The following is a 23,893-nucleotide window of genomic DNA, read 5'->3' on the forward strand; positions in this document are numbered from 1 at the left end:
TTTCCATTTCCTGCCGAAGTAGGAATTGCTTTTGGAAATACGTACAGATTGTTTCTCTGAAAAGAATAACTCTTTGAGGACTTTCAACTGAATCTGTTGGCCGTGTCTTGCAGGCCCAGCAGTGGTGTTAAACTTTCCCCCCCTGTTTTCTTTCAGAATTTATATGACAGCATTAAAAATGAGCCCTTTAAAATTCCAGAAGATGACGGGAACGATTTAACCCATACGTTTTTTAACCCAGACCGAGAAGGTTGGCTGCTGAAATTAGGTCAGTAGGTGGATAATTTCCCCCGTTGTTTTCTGTATTAATCTGTGCTTTGTCCCCTGCACCTGCTCTGGTGAAAACTGAATGCATTGGAATTAGTGTTCGTTTCTGATCAAAATATTCACCATGAAAATATTGCTGACTAGTTTACATATTCTTTTCTATTATTTTTATACCCTCTTCCGAATTTGCAGTTTAGAGCGGTGTTTGATTTCTGGCATTTGAGGACTGAGCCTCTCAATGAAAAGGGATCCCCATCCTTTTGGGAAATACCAAAAACCAATAAATAACCATTCCATTCACTTTAGACCATGATAGAGTGCTGTAATAAGAGGTTTCCATAAGGAGTTTCTCTCTCATATACACCAGTGAAGTGTTCCTCTCTGTTCCAAAGGTTATTCCTGTCTGTCTTTAGTACTCCTCCTCCCCCACATATTTGTGAATTTCTGTTGGTTTGACTTTTGGCTATGATTTTGTAAATGAGTGGTTTAAACGTGCCTTCTTGTTTTCCTTTTGGCCTATGAACTATCACCTTTCTGTTCTGTGACTGGCTGTCTCTGCTTATTCTGCATTAGGAGGTACGTACCTGATGGCTTTCTAGCCCCTCTCTTGTTCTGTTGCTTGTTCTCTCTTTAATTTTACCTTATTTTCCCCCTTCCTCCTTCTGTTTGCTCACTTTCTTTTATTTGAGCATTTGTCGGAATACCATTTGTCACTTAATATCACTAACTTTGGATGGGTGAAGCCAGTTGAATTCCACTCATGTATAAGTGTCCCAAACATTACCTGTTTCTCCAGCTGCTATCAGCGTTTCACATTACAGTAGGCCCTTGGTATCTGCTGAGGTTTGGTTCTAGGATCCCCCTTCCCCTCGTGGATACCAAAATCCGTGGATGCTCAGGTCCCAGTAAATACAATGGCATAGTGAAATGGTGTCCCTTATACAAAATGGAAAAATCAAACTTTACTTTTTGGAATCTATATATTTTAAACATTTCAAGCTGTAGATGGTTGAATCTGTGGATAAGGAATCCGCGGATACGAAGGGCCAACTGTAGTTGCTAGCCACCTTGACACTCAGTTCTAGTTCAGTGCACCTTGAACTCTGTAGAATGAGCAAACAGGCGTGGTGTACTTTCTTTCTTCATGTTATGTATAATCTGATATACTCAGTTCGTGTTCCTGATCAAATCAAGAAAACATCCAGAAATAGCTGTGTTGGCCATTTAACAAATTCAATTTAAAATCCACCAAAAGCTTGCAACATGTGCATTTTAGTTGGCCAATAAAGATATCACTGTTTAGTGGATTCTGTATTGTTCCTGATCAAGTAACTGTTCTTTTCCCTCCTGCACCTGATTCCTCTTTGGTTGCACATGAGTTCTGCAGAGCTACTCTAACACTAAAATAATCAAGTGAATAGTTGGGGTCCATATATATATATATATATATATATCAAAACATAGCCAGACTGGAGCTTGTTAAATTAGCAAGTGGAAAAGAGTTAAGGATGGCTGATCAAAGAGAGAGACGTTTTACACAAATAGCGAAAGCCAAGTGTTGTATTGGAATAAAAACTCTGGGACCATTTCACTGACAATACGTCTGAAAAGATGGCTTCTTGACACAATATTACAGACTTAATGTGCTTCAGAAATGTTGCCTTCTCGAAGTAAGGGTTGTCTTCCAGGGTGTCAGAGCCCTCTTCCTTCTTTCTATATGCATTTCCATCACAACTCCTTCATAACCCCAGGAGTCTGTTTGTTCCATGCTCATTTTTATGTGTGTACCAAAGAATTTATTGAGAAGAGCCAGAAATCTCCAAAGTCAGTTGCATCCCAAAAGTGCTGGCAGTCTGTCAATGTTTCAAGATCAGATGGTACTGACTCAGCTCAGGCTCTTTTGAAATGTAGGTGGCTTCCTTACAAATATGGCCTTGATGGGATGGGCAGCACCAAAGAGCATGCATTTTTGGGGAGTTATCAGTAGATTTTAAACAGGTTTCTGATTGAATTTAAAACTACTGATCTAAAGGCCTAACCTCAATCAATCTCAAGGGGCACCTTTTGTTTACTGTTGTATCGAAGGGATGGCAGAAGAAACTGTATTGAACTTCCCTTCAAGCTTTTTAAATTGGAAGGTTAGTTGGAAACCCGGTGTTTGTATTCCCCTTGTGTAAACCTTGTTTGCAATTACTGAGGGGGAGTAGTTGCCTACCCACCTCCTGTCTGCTCTCTGCCACCAACATTTGTTGTTTTCCTTACACCTGTAAGCCCTAGGGAGATAGCCTTGCTCTTCTTCCTTGCTCCAGCAATGATGACAGATTCTCTGTCACTCCATGTCTTGGATCAGGGAGCACAAGAGAGGCAGCATCAGAGGGAATTGTGACAACAACATGTTGGACAGGCACAGAGATCTCTCCATTTTCTGTTACATAGCCCTAAAGGAAGTATGAAAAGGAATTTCTTTTCCTCACATCCATGTTGAAGGAAGTAGTAATTATTTTTTCTTTCTTTTTGCTGCCAAAACAATATTTTGGTGAGGCATTTGGGGCCCAAAGGATGCAAGAATGGCCTGAGGATTCATCTGCAGACCCTAGTCTGCACATTGCCCATCCTTGCTTTAAGGAGTAAGGCAAGCAGGCACTTTAGAAGGATGTATGCAGTTTTAAAAGAAGCTCACCCTCCCTTCCCCGGCATGTCTTCATAATATGGCCACTTGCAAAAGGTTGTTTTGGAAATGACTGTATTAGCTGAAATGCTCCTATCCTCCAAATAATAACCAGTAAAGTTATGGCATAAACACAGAAGAGCCATGTGGTTCAGGGCTTTCTTCCCGTCTCCTCTTTCTGTGGAGAAAAGAACTCTTGCAGCCTCAGGGCTGGGCAGGAGGACCTGGGATACTTCCTAACATCCCAAGGAGAGGATTTTAATGTCAGGCTGAATTTTGTATTCCAGCAAACAGATCTCCTCATTTCCAAAACCAACAAAGAACTTTTGAATCAGTGCACATCCATTTTCATGAAAGAGCATTCGTTCAGCCTCTAGTTTTACAAGCTACTCCAGATCAGTTGCCTCTATATGTGTGACAATTGAAAAGTGTGCATTGCAAGTAAACTGCTGGCTGGGAAAGCTAACCAAAGAGCTTTCTAACAGATTCAGACATGAGTTTATTTTGGGTTACTTTTCAGGCATTGCATAAGGATTAATTGTGGGCCAACTGAGGGGGTGGTTGAAATAAAATCCCTACTTCATGTCCTTTCTAGCAGACTTTACAGCTGGACAAAGATCTCACAGGCGACAGATCCCAGGATGTGATTCTTCTGGGCTACATTTTTCCTTCTTTTAATAACAGTGTCTGCTGGCAGTTGCTCAGTTAAACTGTCTGGCACTCAGGAATTTGTTGTAAATAGCCAAGGTCTGGCTTTAATTATTTCCTCTTGCACTCAGGAAGTAAATACGATTCTGGTATCTGTTTCTGCCTTCTCTGAAGCTTTTACTGAAGTCTTCTATTATGCCTGCCTCTCCCCAACCTGATGGCGATGTTGGAAGCTGACTGGATATAATGGGAGTTGCAATCCAATAGGCCTTGAGAGCACCAGGTTGGGAAAGGCTGTATTTGGAGCATCATCTTTACATCTACAATAATCATTGAAAATTAGGGCTTGTTTTAGGCTTCCCTTAAATTGTTTGGGGTCACTCCATATTGTGCACAAGCATCCACAGTGTAGGTTCCATGTCTCTGTACCGACTCGAAACATGCATCTTTGATAGTTGCAGGGTGAAGGGCTTCAAGGAGGAGCCACAGGGCTGTTCTGTGCTTGATGTGGAGCAACATCTGTAGTAGCAATGCATTCAGTCAGTTGCCTCCTAAAGCATCCCTTGTGGTGTCAACGGCTCACCACCATCTTGACTATAACAGGTTCTGGATCTTGTCCCACTTCTCCTTCTGCCATTTGACTACACCTAACATAAATAATTGGTATGTAGAGAGATCTTGTAGCACCTTTGAGACTAACTGAAAGAAAGAAGTTGGAAGCGTGAGCTTTTGTAGACTTAAGTCTGCTTCCTCAGATGCATTTGGACACATGATAGAGAATTGGGTTTTTTCCTTTTAATCGTATGAAACTTAGATTTGTGTGTGGCAAAAAACTAGAAGGATACCAAACTGTTGTAAAAGAACAGCATTGGGGTGTCCCTCTAGGTTCGTTCGTTCGTTCTCTCTTTCTTTCTTTCTGTCTGTTAGAATTAAAAATTGTATTGGACACAGTGCAACCTTCAGCTTTGTGAGTTTACATTGCAGGCCAGCTGATTAAAAACTACAGGATATCCAGCATATTCCTGCAATTGTTCTGTATTTAAGAGGTGTTTTTTGTTTAACCCCCCCACCACCACCAGTGACAAGCACATGAATGCAAAGCTTTCTAGAATGAGTAAGAGCTGCAATGCATTTCTGTCCCTGCCCTGGATTGAACAACGTGATTGATTTAAGATGATTAATCCTTGGGTGAACTGTACTGTTTAATGAGAGCCTGAAGTTTGCAGTGTTGTTCAGTAACAAGATCAGCTATGCTCAGAGTGAAGGTTAATGAGATTAAATAGTGAGTAAATGGATGATGCAACTCTAAAATCCCTTTAACTGCAGAGATACTGGGGCTGCATAGTCATATCTCTCTTTCTCTTTTTTTATGGTACTTAACAAGGCATTCTGAACACAAAAGAAGCAATTTGCTGGACTTTTCCAAGGGAGGAGATGCATTTCTGAGGTCATTTACTTCTTAACGCTTTAACTACCTGCTTATTATGCAGCCAGGGATCTATAATTCTCTTTGATCTTCTGGTACATATTTCTGCCTGGTGTGGCGCTCCACTTCTAATTGGTTAGTGATCCATAGGGCAGATCCAAGGGAGTAGCTCTGGTTGTTAAGGCGGTAATCTAAAATTGAACATACTGCTGTATTAATCATGTGTTGGATATAGGAGGAGGGCAAAATGTGGGCATTGCCTCTCCAAATGCCCAGAGAAGTGTTTTCTGTAGGAACCTCTGGGTTCTCCAGCACAACTCTATGGCCACCTTCTAGTAGAGTTGCACTGGAGGACCTAGAGATTCCTAGAGGAACCACTTGAGGTTACTCCCAAATAAATGTGTATAGGATTGCAGTTACAATAGTGGACCCCTGCCCATGTTACTCAGAATCATTTCTGCTTTGTTCAGTGGATCATACTCCCAGGTAAAGCTGCATAGGATTACAGATTTGTACATTTTAATGTTTTTTTAAGTTAATTTATTGCATTATTGTAAATCCCCTTGAGCATATTTCAGGTTGCTTGCTTATTTATGTATGAATTGGCTGATCCTGCCTTTCTCCAAACACACTTACTCAGAGCAGTTCACAACAAGATTATAAAACTGTGTATACCTCTTTACAATAAATGAATTAATAAAACTTCTGAGCCATTTTAAAAGTGGCCATCTCATGCATTCTTCCAAGGAGTCACATATCATGTTCATATTCCCTCTGCTGTTTCCTGTATCTTCCAAAGTTACCTGATGAGGGAACATTCCTCTGTACATTTGTTTAAAGGCAGCATGAGAAGCTGTCCCTAAATCCCTGTCTGTTAACACAAGAGAGATTTGTTGTCTTATGATAAAAAGAATATGGACTGATTGAGACTTTCGGTTTAGAGGCATCATAATCTGTGTGGTCAAGTACTGGCCCAGGATTTAGGAATGGGCATGACGTACATCATGCAGATATAGCCATAAGCCAGGCAGCATAACCAGTATGACATATATAGGCAAGGTAGCAATTCAGGCATTAAAATTTGTGGGGCTTGACCTATATCTTTGATCCGTCTCACTCCCAAAAGAAATGAAAAGGCTATGGAAATAAGGTGACTCAAGGTATGTGTGGTATGTATCAATACCTAGCTCTCTCATATGATGCAATACGCATGGTGTCAGACATGCTTCTTCCCAAGGTGGGGCACACTCTGCACCTGGAGTAAGTGGTTGGATTTATGGTATCATCCATGTAGCACAAGGTATAACCAACAACACAAAAGATGGCATTATCAGGCTGAATGTTCTACCTTTGGTCTCCTGAAGCAAGGGCTTTTGGAAATGGGCTCGGCCTGTTCTGAAAATGTGTTTGAAATGCAGAGAATGCATCTTTGTATCTTTCATTTGAAAACAAGATGAGCTCTTGATCATAGTGATGTGGAGAAGAGTGAGGCAGAAAATTCCATTTTGGATGGAGTGGTGAAGATTTATTTTTGTGAAAGATTGTTTTTATCTCACTCTTCAGCTGAAGATGCCTCTGAGGCTTTTATTGTGCAGTCATCCTTTATTACTAACACCAAGAACCCTGTGTCTAGAAGCAACCAAAAAGGATGAACTTCACACTGTAATATAGTCTTAGGATCAGAAGGAGATTTCCAGTAATCCCAATGTTCATTTAACCTTGGCTCATATGTCCATTTTCTACCTAAACAGTCTTTTTGACAAGCCTTAACAATTTAATGACATAACAAGGTAACCAACCTAACCTTTTTGCCCAGTGCATAGAGCCCTGGGATGGAGCTGATATAACTTGGGGATGCCTTTCTGTCTTGCAGGTGGAAGAGTGAAAACGTGGAAAAGGCGATGGTTTATACTGACAGATAATTGCCTGTATTATTTTGAATACACAACAGTGAGTAGGTCATAAAGCAAATCATAGTCTCTCTACTTTTAGTTCCAAATAACCCAAAGCTGTTTACTAAATGTTTTTTTTTTCTGGACTTCTAGGACAAAGAACCCAGAGGTATTATACCCTTGGAAAATCTCAGCATAAGAGAAGTAGAGGATCCAAGAAAACCAGTAAGACTTTTTCCTTTATTACGCTCAGTTAAAATGGAAAGAAGCTTTCCAAGTGTTTAACTCTGATCTTAAACCACTCTTGGCCCTTCAAAACACCTTACTCCAACCTAGTGTGTTAAAAGTATAACCACCACTATAATCCAGTGTCACACTAACTTAATGCCTCAACAGTATGATCGCCAGTAACTCCCATTCTAGCATGGCAGGGGTTGCAGGGGGCCTTGGTTCAACATATCTGAAGGCTGCCAGGTTTGAGATGTCTGGTTTAAATGAGCCAGGTGGTTTAAGTAGCAATTGTAATGGGAAAGTTTGTGACTTGTGTTCTTGGTATAATGTCGCCTTATATAAAATTTAGTGATTTAAATGATAGCCGGATCTTCCTTTCCACAGGCTTACCATCTGTGGATTGGAGCATCCATGGATGGCCCTGCCCCATTCTTCTCAATGGTGGGGTGCACCAACGTGGTTGCACAAATGTCACGCTGCAATTGAGGAGAATGGGACTTGAAATCTCACAGAATTTGGCCTCTGTGGGAGGATGGGGTGGTGATGGTCCAAAACAAACCCTATAGATACAAACCCTACAGATTCTTGTAAGCCACTCTGGTTATTATTTTAATAGAAAGGTATATACATTAACAAGTAAATAAACTGACAAGAGAAACTCAAGTTGCATGTCTGTTCTGTATCACATCAGCTAGGGAAGCAGGCCGGTGGTAGTTTGTACATTTTTGTACAAAATGTGTAAACCTGTGATGTTGGTGCAAGTGGTAGGGTGCCATGTCCCAATACCAGTTTGTTTTCTGACCCTTAGCATTGTTTTGAACTGTATAACCCCAGCCATAAAGGACAAGTCATTAAAGCTTGCAAGACTGAAGCGGATGGCAGAGTGGTAGAAGGCAACCATGTGGTTTACAGGATATCTGCTCCCACTCCAGAAGAAAAAGAAGAGTGGATCAAATCAATCAAGTGAGTTCTTCCTATGAGGTGATCAGCAAAACCTGTTGCAACCTATCTTAAAGGCTCCCTGCCTGAGCTTCATGGAACACTGCCTGGCATCAGACTCAATATTTCCTTGTGTTTAATGCACCATGAATCCAGCCTCACATATAGGCTACTAAGGCCATCTGGTCTAGAGAGCGTCTGCCACTTTAGGCAGTGGGAAGTCTGTACCAAATTAATAGGAAATTATTTTCTCCTTCATAAGCAATAGAGAAGGTAGCAGTATTAAGGTGGGGAATTGACAACTGATTTCTGAGGGGGAAAATTAAGTTTTAATAAATATTGTAAGCTTATTGAGTTCTTAATTTCCACCAATAGATAGAACAAATGCAAAATAGCAAATAATAAGTAAAGACATCAGAAAAAAAGATCAACGAGAAGCAAATTAGCAGCAAGGGACCATACTCTGATGTTGAAAAGATCCATTGAACTGGGAGCATCATAGAAAGCACCTACATTTTCCATATTTGTTGGTATATTTTAGTTATCACTAAAGTTCATTCTGTTTGTGTGGATTGTGGCAATTCTGTTGGAATATCATCTGTTCCTGGTGATTCCCATTCTTCTATTTTGCGGTAGAATACGCCTAACAAGTGTTCACATGGAAAACTAGGTGATGTCTCCTTTCTTTTATAGAGCAAGTATCAGCAAGGATCCCTTTTACGATATGTTGGCAACCAGGAAGAGAAGAATTGCTAATAAAAAATAACACTAACATTGGAATCCTGTGGACCCAGCTAAGGCTAAGCTAAGCACCTAAGCTAATACTTCATTAAGCCAAGGTAAAGTTCAAAGAAAACAAGACCTATATTAGAAATGTAGTCACTTTCCTACAGCATATACACTTTCTGTGACCATTGATGAATATACCATGAAATGCTGGAAGAAGCTTCAAGCACATGGACAGATCTTTAGGTGAACTTTACACTTGGAAGAAGTACGTGCTGTTTTATGTGTGGCAGTGTTGTTGAACTGGATATGTAATCTCTCCCTCTTGTTCTTTGAGGCCTTTGCTCAGGACTGTGACCCATTGCTGAATCTAGCATTCACAACTAGCAAGCCAGTCCCTGTTTCCTTCCCTGGTTGCAGATGTCTTTTGCTCTCCGTTGTTAAAATCCGACTTACCTTTTGCAATGCAGAGGCCTTTTGAGCCTAGATGATTTTGTATACAGCTCACATCCAGTCTGTGGTGCTTTCATCTAGAGTCGGCTAGTCTGGCAGCTATATGATTAACAGACCTTCTTCTTCTAAACAGCTGGCCATTTACTGAAAACATGAAGCTCCCAAAGATGAAAAGGCTATAAACATGAGCTTCAGCAGTATCAGTGCAGCTTATCTCGGGTTCTTAGATGCCTTGGAAATGTACTCTTTCTCTTCCCCAGATGTTAGCCTGAAATGTCTTTTCCAAATCTGAGCTATGTCTGGTATCTTTCACTGTTTTATATGTTTGTGAAGACACACAACAGTTTAATTTCATCCCCTAAGAGACAACATTGCTTTAATGGCATCTTTCCTGCCCATGTGCGCAGAAGGCCACAGAGTTGTTCTTCAGAAACCATCAGCTGTGGTTGATCCCCTCATTTATATCCATTTACAAATGTGAGTTTTGTCTTCTAACTAACCCCCACTTCCCTGCTGTGTAAATATTAAAGTGTGTTGTAAATAAGAAAGATTAAGAATCCATTATTTTGCTAGTGAAGAGAGAAGAGCATGGAAGTGACCAGAAATACCTGTGTTCTTAGACTGCATTTTGCAGACTCTTCTGAATCATCTCTGGTTTTTAGCTTTTTATTAATGAAGATGTCAGAGGACAGTCGCTTGTGATAGCCAGCTGAGCATTACATGATGCATTTGAACCATCTTTTGACATCCTCAGCTATGCTTTATGGTGCTGTGAATGAGCAGTGACCCCATTCTTCTCATTTGTCTCATGCTTTCGTCATCCAAAGATTGTGTGTTGTATTAAAACAGAGCTCCCCATTATATAAAACAAAGGAACTCTGGTATAATGTTGGGTAACAAACCAGGAAAATAAATCAGGATGTTGAAAATTTTAGAACCAGTCCTTGTGCAGCTGCTGGATCTCTATCCTAGTCTCCCTCTTTTTTCCAGGATGATCTTCCTAATCCTCTTTCCCCTTCTTACTTTGCTGTATGTACTTTTCCAATGTTTCTTTCCCTGGGGCTCTTACTACTGTCTTTCCATAGGTTTGGCAAGAAGTTTCACATTGTTTCCTTCAGGCATGAGCATACATATTTTTGTCACAGCCTCTGGAAGAGAATGGTTTCCTACGTAATAACAGTGAGCTCAGTTCTCTGAGTGCTCATGCTGATGGAGCTCAGGAGCATCATGGATGTCTTCCAAAAAGGTAGCATTGGTTCAAGAAAGCACCAGAGTGTGTTGAAGTGTTTTTTAAAAGAGTTGTGAGACCCACCTATGGAAATACATGAAGCTGTAGACTTTGTATTTATCTCTTTCCACAGTCCCCTCTCACAAGGCTGAGATCTTCTACTCTTGCAGACCATCACTTTCAACTTGTAGGCAAGGTTTGTCTCTGGTGTGATCTTTCTTCCTCTCTCTCTCTCACTTGGTGAAGTGTTAACTGTCCCATCTTTTACAGCATTCTGCTCCATAACCAGCTATTCTCAGCCACCTGCTCCATTCAGTCTAGCTTGACACATTCCCAACACACCAGTCCCCATCCAGAGCTCCTTATGCGGCTGTTGTTTTTCTGTGGCTGCAATCTCTTCCCAGGTCTCCAACACTCACCCTGCCCCAACTGACATTTGTTTCTGGAGGACCTTTTGGAAAGATTGCAAGGAGTAGAGGAAGGAGAAGAAAGGCTGCATTAAAAAAGAAGAAAAAACACATAGCACATTAATGCAGATGGAGAAACTTCTTTCTGTCCAAGGTTTATTTACTGTGTCAGCCTTACCATGAACAAGATACAAAGATGGAGCATTGTTTTCCCTTACTCTAGTTATTCTACCTAGAATATTACATACATTCTACTGATGGATAGGGTCTTTTCACAAGTGCTTTCCCTTCCTTTTGTCCCTTTGCTGTGTATGTTTGTGTATGGCATTTCGGATTCCACGGCACCCACTTTCTGAGGCACATTCAAGTTTGAGTTCCCTTGGTAGACACATTCCCATGAGCAGGAGCTAATCCATTTTGGCCAATTGTAGGATTTCACCCTACAATTCTGGCAATTCAAAAAGTAATCTTTGTGAAAAAATATAAGTGCTTTTGTCCAGCTCTTTCTCAAACAGGAGGTAAGAGATTATATTAGACAAACATGAACCAGGGAAGAATTACTGGTGTTTCTAACTCATCCACTCAAAATTTCTATCCGTGAAGAACATGTAAACAGAGTAAGTATATGGTGTTCTGAAAGCTTCTGCTAAATTGAAGAGTAGCACTTTTCCTAGATGTATATAGAAAGCCTGCAGATGTTTGTTACAGTATTACTAGGGATTAAAACTTTAGCCAAAACTTCCACTGGCCTTTAGGCCAGTAAAGAAACTAGATGATTTGTCGGAATGGCTTGTGAAAGTTTTGGTGCTTGAGGTACTACCTTTATGAAGAGGTCAAATTCTCCACTCCAGTCTCTCCTTTGGTCAAATGGAGGAGTAGTTTTATTATTCTGCACCCCAAAGGCAGAGCGCAGCTGGGATGTTATTTGAGGAGGAGTTATGCAGGAGGGTGCATCTACTCCTGTGCTATTCACATTCTTTGCTTGAAGTGTGTGCAGCATGTCCTACAGTGAGGGCTATGTTCAGCAGATAAAACAGAAGACAGCCCAAGGTTTTTAACACAGAAGTCTATACATAGGAGGAAAGCTGCTTCCCTTTGGTGGCAACTCTGGGTAAGGGGCTGTGTGTCCTAAACACAGAACATAGTTTCCGAAGTTGGTGACACTTCTAAAGAAGAGTCAGTGCACTCATTCTCTTAATCTATCTTTTCCCACAACGAGAGTAGAGAAATTAAGCCGAATGCACCTCTTGACCTGGCTACCTTTTGTCCAAGACGTCTTTTTCAGCCTTGCAGACTTCTGGGTTTCGAAGGGGGGAGTTTTAATAGCACTTTAAGCTCAGCTGGCCTGGCAGGTGCGGAATCTGAGAAGTGAGAGAAACTGCTTAGGAACGTCACACTTAAATCTTTGGGATGGCTTGAAGTCTGTGGTACATAATATAAACCGTCATAAACCGAGCAGCATTTAGAATACTTCCTATTTTTAAACAAAAATGCTTATTTTTAAAAAACAAAATATAGTGCATATCTTTCCGATTCGCTTTTCGAAAGAAAGGTCTTGGATCTGGTGCAGTTGTAACGTTGCCTTGCTTTTAACGTTGCTTTGCAAACTGTTTACAAGAGCCACCCTTGGAAATGAAGACACCGTTTCCAGTACAGTGCCCCCTTTCCTCCTTGTTGGACGTGACCATGTCTTAGCATAGGGATGGGGAACATTTGGTTCTCCATCAGCCTAGCCAGCACTGCCAATGGTGAGCGATGATGGGCATTGCATTTCAACATGTTCCCCATCTCTCTTTCAGCTTTACATTGGCGCATTTGCTAGCCACACCTGTAGCTTAGAAAGCTTGTGTTCCTGATGTTGGCTACTGGTGTGGAGGAGGCCGCGGCTGTATTTGCACTGGCCCTCTTAAGCCCAGATGCTGCAAACTAACATGTAGCTCCCGATTTCTCTCTCTCTATTTTTCTTGGAGAACGTTTCTTATTGACATTTAAATGTAAGGTAAACTGTACATATATACTGTATATCTGTGTATTATTGACTTTGAAGGTTTGTTATTCTTGTATGCTAATGGACTGCATGAAATACTCTGTTATCTGATGTGACCCAAGTATCTATGGAAGTCTCGTATGGCTGTTTTAAACTGACATCAAGTATTTAGTTCAGAGAGACTTTACAGAGATACCAGTCTCAAAAATAAAAGTATAAATTCTACGAAAGTGCATCTTATTTGTTTTGTTTTTTTCTGAAACAGCAAACACCGAAATGACTGAAGAGATACAGTTATCCTAGAATTTGACTCGGGATGAAACTCTGTGGTGACATTCACTGATGTGAGAACTCCATTGTCTTAGGGCAGTACACAATGTGAGCATTACCCTATCACACAACATTAGTGTTTTTTCTTGCTATTGTCTGTCTTCAAGTCATATTCAACTTAATGGTGACCCTAAGATTAGGAGGTAGGTTTTTGGTGTCATATTCCATAAATTTGAATCCCCAAAGTTACATTATCATAAATCCTGAATAGGACGCTCATCTACATCCTGAGTCTAACATCGGTACCAAGCCTGAGGATAGGTATGAATGTAATGGTAGAAAAGCCTAGGTGGGTGAGCAGTTTGAAGCCCCCTTTTTGTTTCACCCATTCTTCTTAAGAAGCAAACCAATAAACCCTGTGAAAATAGGTCCCACCTTTCTTCTTGCAAAAACAATATTGTTCATCCACAAAATGAAGCGGTATAATAAACTTTTGAAAGCTACCATTTCATTCTGCCACATGCATCAAAGAGACAACCTGAACAGAGATTTACTGTCGTAACTGAGCAAAATACAGCCCTTCCACTGTTGTCATAATCGTTCCAATCAACTTAGCCAATGGTGAAGGATGAAAGGAGTAGTTTATCAACATCCAGAGGGTTGTAGTAGAGTGTATTAATTTTATATTTGGAAAAACCTTGAGAATTGTAGAAAATCACATACTTTAAAGTCATAGTCCTGTAACCTAGATCCCAGTTGACGCTCAGCAACTAGATCTTGAATGCCTCTTATTATACCAAAAGGGTATGATGCCCTAGGATGGAAAAAGAAACATTCACCATGCATCATTCAGTTGTCTAACCTTAAACCTTAAGTAACCCACAAACATGCATTTTACAGGTAATACTTTTGGTAAGATTTTTGGTGGACAGTGTGATCAAATCACTCTAGCAAACATGCATAGCCCATGACTATATTCCCGAGTAGCAATGGGGCAGGGACAAATCCCCCGCCCCCAGACCTTGCATCCTGCAAATCCAAATAAACTTACTTATATAGTTCCTCTCAAAATGGTGGAAAAAATGACACCTGTCACCATTTTGTGAGGGACAACATAGGAAAACCACAGTAATGGGGGTTTGATTGTATAGGATGGGCATTTAAAACAAATTGGTGGGTTGGGGGAACTAGTGGGAAGGCTGAAGGGACCAGTCTGTGGGCAGCACTGTATCCATCTCTGCTATAGCCCATGTCTTTTCCTCTTTTTTTCCGGTTTGCGATTTTACAATTATTCCTGGTTTAAATCCAGAGTCACTAGTTCCTCACCCGGATTAAGAAGCTATAAATCTTGAATGGAGTCAAATGATCTTCACAGAGGTTCTGCCAACTTGGCTGTTTACCCAAATACACTCCGGTCAGGTAACTGTGGTGGGAATGAAAGTGAACACACACTGGAAAAACATTTTTTGACTTGCTGTATTTATATACTATATAAATTTTACATGCCATATTTACAAGTGGGGCAAGTGCTTTTATCTTTAAAAAAACAAAGATCAAACTTTAGACATCTCTGAACAACACAGCTTGTATAAACCAGACAGATTATTCAGATGACCTGTATTTAATACAGTTTTCCCCACTCCGTCTCCTGATGCAGGACCAGTGAATTAAGTGTATCACAGTTTGATAGCATTTTCATCATTTTAAAAAAAAAATTAAATCACAGTATGAATGTGTCTGAAACTAGAAACTTTGAAGGGACAAGAACCAGACAACTGAGACCCGTCAAGACAAGCATCACAATATTAAAATAAAAACAGTTTTAAAAACAAGGGAAGGATGAGGACAGCTGTTTCTGGCCACGGTTGGGCTGACGCAGGGCGGCTCTAAGTCTTAGCACCCACTGCATCCGTCGCCCATAAGAAGCCTGGGAATGGCAGGACAGCTTGAAAGGGCCAAGGAATAGCAGTTTAGGGCAGATAGCTATGGGAGGCAAGAAAGGAAGGAAGGGGAGACCAAAAGAAGAGGCAAAGGAGATGCACAAATGCTCAATGGGGGGAAAGGATGTGAATGAAGCCAGGACACAGCGGGGAGGGGAAAAGGCAGAAGGCCACAGAGGGGGCAAGACCCAGCAGAAAAGAAAACCCTACAGAGATGGTGAAGGAAAACCTGGCCAGAAAGGCAAGGGAGACCAGAGTGGGGAAATACATTTGGGGAGGACAAACATCTGCAAGTGACCTCCCTATACCAGCCTAACAGATCTTGGCTAAGGCAGAAAGCCTCCCTGTATGAGCACCCTGCGATGGCTCCTTGGGGACAGACATCCCAGGGGCCCAGAGAGACAGCCCAATCCAGAGCAGTGGCGAGGGGCCTTCGGACGTGTTCTGAGATACATTCAAAAACAAGTAGAGTCTGAACAAGACGCTTCACAAAGTCCAATGGGAAAATAAAAATAACCGAAGTGAGTTTCTAGTAGCAGACATCACAGAGAACAGATGAAGCTCTTGCAAAAATCCTAGTTGTGTGTGACATTTTTTAAATAATTCTTTAAATTAAATAGAGACTATCCCTTGCAGCTTGATCATCCTGTTGTTTCCTTGCTCCTCCCTGCGCCAGATGTGTAGACTTGGCGCAGCATCGCATGAGTAACACAATCAACCTGAGTCTGTATCTAAGCAGCATTTGAAATGTTCTGTTCCAGGGCATTAATTCTAACTGTGACATTTACAAGTTAACTCTTATGATGTTCAGCAATTGTAGAAAGTTTCCATCCTCCCCCCCCCCTCGCCTCCCCGGTGTTTATTTTTGGATTTCAGACCATTTTAAAAAAGAAAGTTCTCAAGGTAAAAACTAAAAAAAGGGGGGTTTTCCATGGTAAAATCCTGTACAGTATTTCTGAAGCACCAATTATGAATTAGAGTTAATCGCTTTTCGGTTTATAAATATACTGCAAGCTGTGGAGGAATGGCTTCCAGCGGACGCTCTGGATCTGAAAGGCAAAAGAGAGAAGGTTATTCTTGGAGATTGGATATTATAGCTCAAATGCCACACAAGTTGTAAAAGCAGCTTCACTGACAACCGCAGCATGAGAACGCACAGCAGTTTGTCACCTGCGCTGTCAGCAGCCATTCCTTGGGGCTGATGAAGAGGGGAAGGAGCAGCAAGAACAGGAGTCACCCACCCCATCAATTTGGATTAGGCCACTGTTCTTTGGGTCCTCTCCCTCCCACTTTGTTGTTAACTGCCCTAGAGTCAGTCTTGACCCATAGCGACCTTGTAGGTGAGGCATCTCCAAGACTCCCTGTCCTCCACTGCTCTGCTTAGATCCTGCAAGTCGTACCCATAACTCCTTAACAGAGTCCATCCATCTAGCATGTGGCTTTCCTCTCTATCTAGTTCCCTCCACCTTTCCCAGCATTATTGTTAATATAATACTAGACAAGGGAGTGAAGTGAAGTGACAGTCACTATTAGTCCTGGTTGTGCAGCTTACAGGCTGTGCCTTTCCCACCCTGCTTTGAAAGCCAAAGGAAGGCCCCCTATGCTCTGCCTCTGGAGGTGTCTGCTGGAGTCTACCATGCAAAGAGTAGCCGTAGCCACTATGGCACTGCTGCATAAGGACCTTCTTTCAAATCTCGACTCAGCCAACAGCTGAGTTGAAGTTACAGAAGCTCAGTGGCTGACCCAAACCAGCCTCCATCTAACCTACCTCTGTGAGGATGAAATGGGAGGCAGGAGAACCACATGTGCTAAAGGCTTGAGGTCCCAGTGGGAAAGCAAGACATAAATCTAGCAACAGCATTCACATTTCTATACTGTGTCTTACTGAACTAAGCACTTTCTAAGCTGTTTACAATGTGTAAGCCAACTGCCCCCAACAAGCTGGGTACTCATTTTACTGATCTACAAAAGGATGGAAGGCTGAGTCAACCCTGGAGCCCTCAGGATCAAACTCACAACATTGTGGTTGCAGGACTAGCATTTAACTATTGTCCTACTAGGGCTCCTAGGTCTAATAAAATAAATGTAACTTAATTAACCCGGGAAGGGGACAAAATGCAGAATCACTCCATAGATGTCTCTTGGGTTTTACTTTGAGTCACTTACCTACATTATGATCTGTAGGAGGGCAGGAGCCATTTCTGTTGCAGCCTTCTATACTTTTTGTTTTCTGGCAAACAGCAGCGTCTCCATCTTGCTGGGTCCTGCCATGCTTCCTACAAGCCTCCAAAGAAGATTGTGTCATCATCTCCCAGGTTTTGAGATTCTTGGTTTCCAAATTGGTTGGCTTAGGGAGGGGAGGAACTGAAATTTCACCGCACTCTTCGGATTTCTTTGTACGCTTCTTCTTTTTCTTCTTCTTTTTCTTATGTTTATGCTTGTGAGTCTCCGCCTCGGAGCTGGACACAGATGGGTCAGAATCCTGGCGATGCCTGGAGGAAGCAGAGAGGAGTTAACAGGAAAATCCACAGCACAACACTGGCATCCAAACAAGAAATTCATCACGAGGGGAGGAAGTTGTCCTCAGCTGATTTACCCTTCCTTCCCTGCAACATACCCATATGGGGAAGGGATACACAAATGAGAAACACTGCCTCTTCCTATGGTTTTATATTTCACCTGTTTTTGCCTTTATGCTTTGGCTCCTCCTCTAAGTCCATTGGGCACATGTCAAGTTAAGTTTAGCTATCTCTTGTTATTATATGCTTCTGAGTCAACTCCAACATAAAGAGGACCCATCCTAGGATTTTCTTGGCAAGAATTCTTCAGATCGTTTGCCATTGCCTTCTTCTGAGGTTGAGAGTGTGTGACTTGCTCAAGGTCACATAGTGCGTTTTCAACATGGTTATTTTTGTCCTCTTGCATTCTTTCTAAGAGTTACTCAGCTTGCATACAGCTATCCCTTTTACCCCATCCCTTCTGAATAAATCCATCTCCTTCATTGGTGCACTCATCCTCAAGACATTGCCTCTGGTAGTTTTTAGTTTCTTGGCTACTGTCACCATTTAGGACGGGGCCAGTCAAAGTGGGGGCCTCCAGACATGAACTGCAACTCTCAGCATCCCCCAGTGGTGGCTATACTTGCGAGGAGGGCAAGTGCTTGGAGGGCTGCACTTTGCCTACCCTGGTTCAAAAGTTTTCTGGGCACTCCATACCAGAGTGCTGGTTTGGGTTGAGTGGACAGAAAAGGAGTGATAACAGCTCTTACGCTGCTCAGTTGCAGTTAAGTAAAATAAAGTCATTTTCTGCCTTGTCCTTTATGTATTAAACAGTCAGCACAACCAGCAATACCCAGACTGCACTGAGGGTGGGTAGGTGGGTCGTGAAGATCCAGCAAAAGAGTATGGAAGGGAGCGATGGGCTTTAAATAGCCTCTCCTTCGCCCCCTATATGTGATCTCACTTGGCTCACTGGTTTTTCTCACGGAGGCCAACAAAAAGTCCCCTTCACCACAACACTGTTCAACACACGGCCCAGGGACCAATTGTTGACCAACCATGAACTAATGAGACCAGACACAATGTATGGAGTTAAACAAGGGCCACCTTTATTGACCAAAAAACTTATTTAAATGTTTGAAACCTGGGCTCAAAGCAAATGGGGAGCAACCTGGTGCAAGTTTGGTTAAGACAGAGATGTCAAGCTATGACACCTCCCAAGCCACCAAAGCCCCAGACCCAGACAGCCATCCAAAAAGATTCGTTGCTATCTCAGACGGACAACCTGGAAGACCGTCCCAAAACCCATGACTTTGTAAGAGAGAGAGAAAGCCCCAAATGTCTGGGTGGCTTAATTTAAACTAAATAATAATTTTGTCTCTTTTTTACTTATGTCTTTTAATGCATTTTAATCTACATTTGTTTTAATTTTTTAAGATGCTCTTAGTCCCAGAAGTGGGGAGGGGGGGGGAGAATGATGAAGATGAGGTGGTGTGTTCCCAGTTTTGGTCCTTCCAACGTTGTACTGACAGTATGATTTTTAGAGGTGATTTCACAACTGAACAACATAAAGAGGGGAACGGAGTCAACCTATTCATTTTGGCTCTCCTCTCTCAGTCCCTTTCCTCTCATGTGGCATGTCTTGTAAGCCTGAGGGCAGGAACTATCTTATTACTCATCTTTACAAACTGCTCTAGCAGCCTTTTTTCATCTAAAGAGTAAAATTGCTCTGAAATAAATAACTCCAGCAAGGAGGGATTGACAGACAGAGGTGTGACTAAAGCTAGACTCTTAACTCATGTTGCTATGAGTCACATAGCCTATTTGTCAGCCAGTACCATGGATTTAAGCACATACTTTGTACTACTGTACATATTTCTAGGATTTAGACACACACACACCCAAACCAAATTCTCAACTGTAAGAATCTCTGAGATGGCCCTCCAACCTCTGCTTAAAAACCTCCAGCAAAGGGGAGACCACCAACCCCTTAGGTAGTCTATGCCACTGGAGAACAGTGCTTACCGTCAGGAAGTTCTTCCTGTTTAGTCAGACTCTCCTTCCTTCTAATCTGAATCCACTGCTTTGGATCCTGTCCTCTGGAGCAGGAGAAAACAAGCTTGCTCCATCTTCCACATCAGATGTCTGGAGGGCCCCACTTTGACCGGCCTCTTCATAAATGGTAAAAGTAGCCAAGAAAATAAGAACTACCAGAGGCACTGTCTTGAGGATGAGCGCACCAATACAGGAGATGGGTATATTTAGAAGGGATGGAGTAAAAGAGATAGCTGTATGCAAGCTGAATAACTCTTACAAAGAATGTAAGAGGACAGAAATAACAAAAATGAAAACTCACTAGGTGACCTTAAGCCCTTCAGATATTTAAAGATGGCCATCATATTACTTCTCAATCTTCTTTTGTCCAGGCTAAAGATACTCAGCTCCCTCAACCGTTCCTCACAGGGCTTGTTTTCCAGACGCTTTACCATCTTGGTTGCCCTCCTATGGACATGCTCCAGCTGGTCAATATCCTTCTTAAACTGTGGTGCTCAGAACTGGACATAACATCCCAGGTGAGGTCTGACCAAAGCAGAATAGAATAGTACTATTAATTCCCTTGCTCTGAATACTATAGTTCTACTGATGCAACTTAAAACCGTGCTAGCTTTTTTGTCATCACATCAGTCCTAACAACTTGTGCTTTAACTTGTGTTATTAAGACCCCTAGATCCTTTTTACATGTACATGTACGGCTGTCAAACCAAGTGTCAACATTTCCAAAAGAGAAATAAAATGTTTTAGCATCAGTTCTCTTTATTCCATTGTCCTGCAGGAAGAAGAGCATTTTACAGATGGTGATGTACAACTGAGCAAAGTAATGTACCTAAGCCACACTTGTAGATTCACAACTTATATGAGATTTCAGCTAAGTCTCAAGATAATTCACTCCCACTATAAAGATCTACTCACTTTATCAATTCAATGGGAGTTTCTCCCTCTCTCCCCACTCCCATTCCATGTAAGATCTGCTGAAATGACCCTGCTGAGAATTACCTTCCATGCGGAGGCCAGACTTCCCTAACCAGAAGACGGCCTTTTTGGCTGCAGCCCCAGAACTTTTGCACATCATCCGATGGCAAGCACAAATGGCCTCTCCTCCTGTTTTCCTGTTTTCCAGAGCCAATCTGCTTCTCCTGGCATGACTCTGGCAGCCAATTTACTATATTCTTATTCTACTGTGGTGAGATTGGGTTGGTTTTTTGTTTTATTACTGAAAAGTGCTGCTCAATGGTTTAATTTTTGTGAAGTTAAAAAGCTTCCTTATATGAAGGCTAATTGTTCATCCATCTAGCTCAGTACAGTCTGGTTATACAAACTGGTAGAGTTTGTATAAACTGGACTCACTGGAGATGCCAAGGATTGAGCTGAGGACCTTTTGCATGCACTATCACTGAGCTCTGCACTTTTCCTATCTGTTTTATCCTAGCTCAAGATTATTTCACTCTGTAGTTCAGTCTTGCTTGCTCTTGATTTGACAGCGGCCAGGAGGCCCTTTTCTTCATTTCCTACCTGAAGCTTTCAGTGCAAATGCTAGAGATTGAACCTGCAACCATCTGCACAGAAAGCAGTGCACTCTACCACACAGCTATTGCTTCTCTCACTACAAATCACAACAGCTGAACAGAATAAAGTTAACTCTCTCCAGAAAGCCCTACTCATCTACCTCAGCCTGCTGTGGAAGTGAACAGAGAACCTGAAAAGCTATGCCAGTTGTGTAAGACAATTCTGGAGATGGACTATATGTTTGCCATCTGAGGCCCAACCAAGCTCAGTATAGAGCGGTTCACTGCCAAGAGGATGGCCACCAGGTGATAAAGTGACGACAGCAACTGAATAGTTGCAATTGGCATCACTGGAAAGACTACCTGCACTGATGGAACCACAGACCTTCAAGGCAAAATAACTTTAGCCCAGCTCAGAAGCAAAGACACACATGAGTATCCGCAAGGCCAAGCAGCAGTGACCCGCTTCCCATTCAGGATTTATAAGCCACAGTGATAACAGAACATTTTACAGATGCCAGCTTGCACGCTTGCTGGTCTCTTACTGCTATGCCACTAACCTGTAATCTCTTTCTCTGTGTTTGTCTTTTAACTTTTTCTTCTTCTTCGACTTCTTGTGTTTTCGCCCTCTTTGCTCGTTGAGAGATTCACTCTGAAAGACCTTTTGGCATTTCTTTTCTGGGGTGCCCTCGCTCCCCTCAGGGCTCTGGCATCTCCTTTTCCTTTCCTGCTCATGAGTCCATCTGCTTTTATAATAATCATATTTATATGGGCTACTGTAAACATGACTTGATTTGCTATAGTCTCTCTCAGAAAGAGTAAATTTTTTATCCTGATTATACCTGGGGATATGGGAAGAATAATAGTAATTGTAAGATCTGCAACCTTCCCATCTCCTGGGGGTATCCTGATGTCGCTCTCTACTCCATGACCGTTCTCCTTTCCCGTAACAATGTCTGTTCCTTTCAGAGTCCGTTTTCCCTCGGCTGTGTGATCTGTAAGGTGGGTATTTCCCCAAACTCCTCCCAGGATCTGGACTACATGGGAATCTGTAATAGTTCGTATTAGAATATTCGCGCCGATAATGCTCTGGTGGCTTTGCTCTCTCCCTGCTGTAGGAGCATAGTTTCTTGCTGTGATGCCCCTCCGTTTGGCTCCGGGTGGGTGCTGCCACCCCTGCTGCATCCTCTGCCTCCTCCTCACTTTCCGAGTGCTTTCTTTTTGAACGATAGTGCTCCTTGTCAGTTTTTTTGGAGGTGCAAATTTTCTCCCTAAAGGGAGAAAGGCGTTTCAATTCTTGCCTCTCACTGTCTCCTTTGAATTGTTCACTACTCTCTCCCGGTCTGTTGTTGTCCTTAGAGCACAGACTCTCCCCACCTACGTCTGGCCTCATAATGGAAGAGTCGTCAGTAGGTGAGGCATCCTCATACATTTTTACATTGTCCTGCGTTTCCTGGCATTTCTCTGCCGTGTTTAGAGTGGCAAGCTTTTGAGAACTACATTCACTGTCAGATTGTAAAAGAGGGCTTTGGGTCCTTTTTTCTGCTGCCCCAGCATTTCCTCTGGCAGGTTCGGGGCTCTTTTCCCAAGCTACCTTCCCTTCCTTTGGTCCTCTCATCTTTTCTATGTGGTCCTCCACTTTGCTTTCTCTAGGAAATTCTTCCGCTGCTCCCTGGGGACTGGATTTAAGGTTATGCTGTCCAACACTCTCAAGAGGCACAGTGTCTGTTTTGGTGTGAACCCTTTCACACGGGTCTTCTGTGGTAGAAGTGATTTCAGGATCTGAAGGGGCTAACAGATTCTGGATATCATTGTTGAGGGTACTGGGGACCTCTTCAGAAGAGCCATCCACTTCCAAAGGTTTTTCCGTTCCACTAGCACTGCACATAAGAGAGAGAGAAAGATTTGTAACAGGCCAGAAAAATACATAGCAAGCCAGACCATTATGGGTTAACACTTTCTTTAATTCCTGGGAAGAAAAGTTATTTTTGTTCAAAGACATGGTTTTTATGTGATGACCGCTTTCAGGCATTTGATGAACAGAGCCTTTGTCTGTCCTGCGAAATCTTTTGGCACAAAACATTAGCTAGTCTTTAGCATTCCACTGGACTCACTCATACCTTGCCAGTATCTATCTCAGTTAAATGCACACCCTGCATTTCAAAGCACCTCTCATATATTTCACTGGGTCTTCAAAGCAAGAAGCTTAGGAATGGTTGCCTAGGGTTTTATTTAACTATTTACACCGAATACATCAAAGTAAACAAAGGGCTAGACCGGGGAAGGTACAGACTATTCCTCTAACATTTCAATATGTGCCATCAGCAAAACCAAAATATGAAACTAAGAAACAGACACAACTTCTTAGAAGCACTCTGACGTACTGTGAAAATTTTGTAAATTTTAGAGATAGTTAATAAAAACGTGTTTAGAAAAGGCAGGAATGTTTTTACCTGATGTCTTCTGAAAAGGGTTTCAGGTGATTGTATCTGAAAGAGTCTAAGATTCTATCTTCAGGGACTGGGGACAAAGCTGTAGGAACACCCTATTAATTACAAAGAGAGAAAGATTATTATATAGAATAAAAGGATGAAGCAACAAGCCTAACGGCTTTTAAGTCCAGTCAGTACTACAGCTCCCAAACCTCCCACCAGCAGTAAGATGTGCAGCAGAGTAAGGCCATCTCTGTGGTTCAGAATGACTATAAAAACAGAAGCATGCTGCCTTAATTCAGGAGGGAGTGTCATTGG

The 23,893-nt window shown here is 42.0% G+C and overlaps 2 protein-coding genes across 6 annotated transcripts in view; one reads left to right on the top strand and one right to left on the bottom strand.

The window, feature by feature from the left end:
- The window catches only part of CYTH3 (cytohesin 3), a 52,779-nt gene extending 38,145 nt beyond the window's left edge, over positions 1-14,634 (top strand). Inside the window, exons 9-15 of one of the 3 annotated variants that reach the window (XR_016282476.1) lie at positions 157-268; positions 6,883-6,959; positions 7,055-7,126; positions 7,941-8,095; positions 8,765-11,502; positions 13,138-13,250; positions 14,452-14,634. Coding sequence is in view for 1 of the 3 variants with exons in the window: in XM_089540187.1 (XP_089396313.1) it covers positions 157-268; positions 6,883-6,959; positions 7,055-7,126; positions 7,941-8,095; positions 8,765-8,837 (489 nt within the window). In the remaining 2 variants the exon portion in view is untranslated. Of the gene's footprint in view, positions 1-156; positions 269-6,882; positions 6,960-7,054; positions 7,127-7,940; positions 8,096-8,764; positions 13,109-13,137; positions 13,251-14,451 lie in introns of those variants that run through there. The other 2 variants (XR_016282477.1, XM_089540187.1) reach the window with 2 other exon arrangements.
- USP42 (ubiquitin specific peptidase 42) overlaps positions 14,601-23,893 on the bottom strand; it is a 32,770-nt gene continuing 23,477 nt past the window's right edge. Inside the window, exons 14-17 of one of the 3 annotated variants that reach the window (XM_089540186.1) lie at positions 23,597-23,688; positions 21,704-23,023; positions 17,253-17,574; positions 14,601-16,131 (exon numbers count right to left, since the gene is read on the bottom strand). In XM_089540186.1, the coding sequence (XP_089396312.1) occupies positions 16,063-16,131; positions 17,253-17,574; positions 21,704-23,023; positions 23,597-23,688 (1,803 nt within the window). In that variant the 3' untranslated portion in view covers positions 14,601-16,062. Of the gene's footprint in view, positions 16,132-17,248; positions 17,575-20,094; positions 20,161-21,703; positions 23,024-23,596; positions 23,689-23,893 lie in introns of those variants that run through there. The other 2 variants (XM_089540184.1, XM_089540185.1) reach the window with 2 other exon arrangements.

Source organism: Sceloporus occidentalis, unplaced genomic scaffold (assembly GCF_023333645.1).
Source record: "Sceloporus occidentalis isolate IW3139 unplaced genomic scaffold, rSceOcc1.0.p SCAF_10, whole genome shotgun sequence".
Classification (NCBI taxonomy): domain Eukaryota; kingdom Metazoa; phylum Chordata; class Lepidosauria; order Squamata; family Phrynosomatidae; genus Sceloporus; species Sceloporus occidentalis.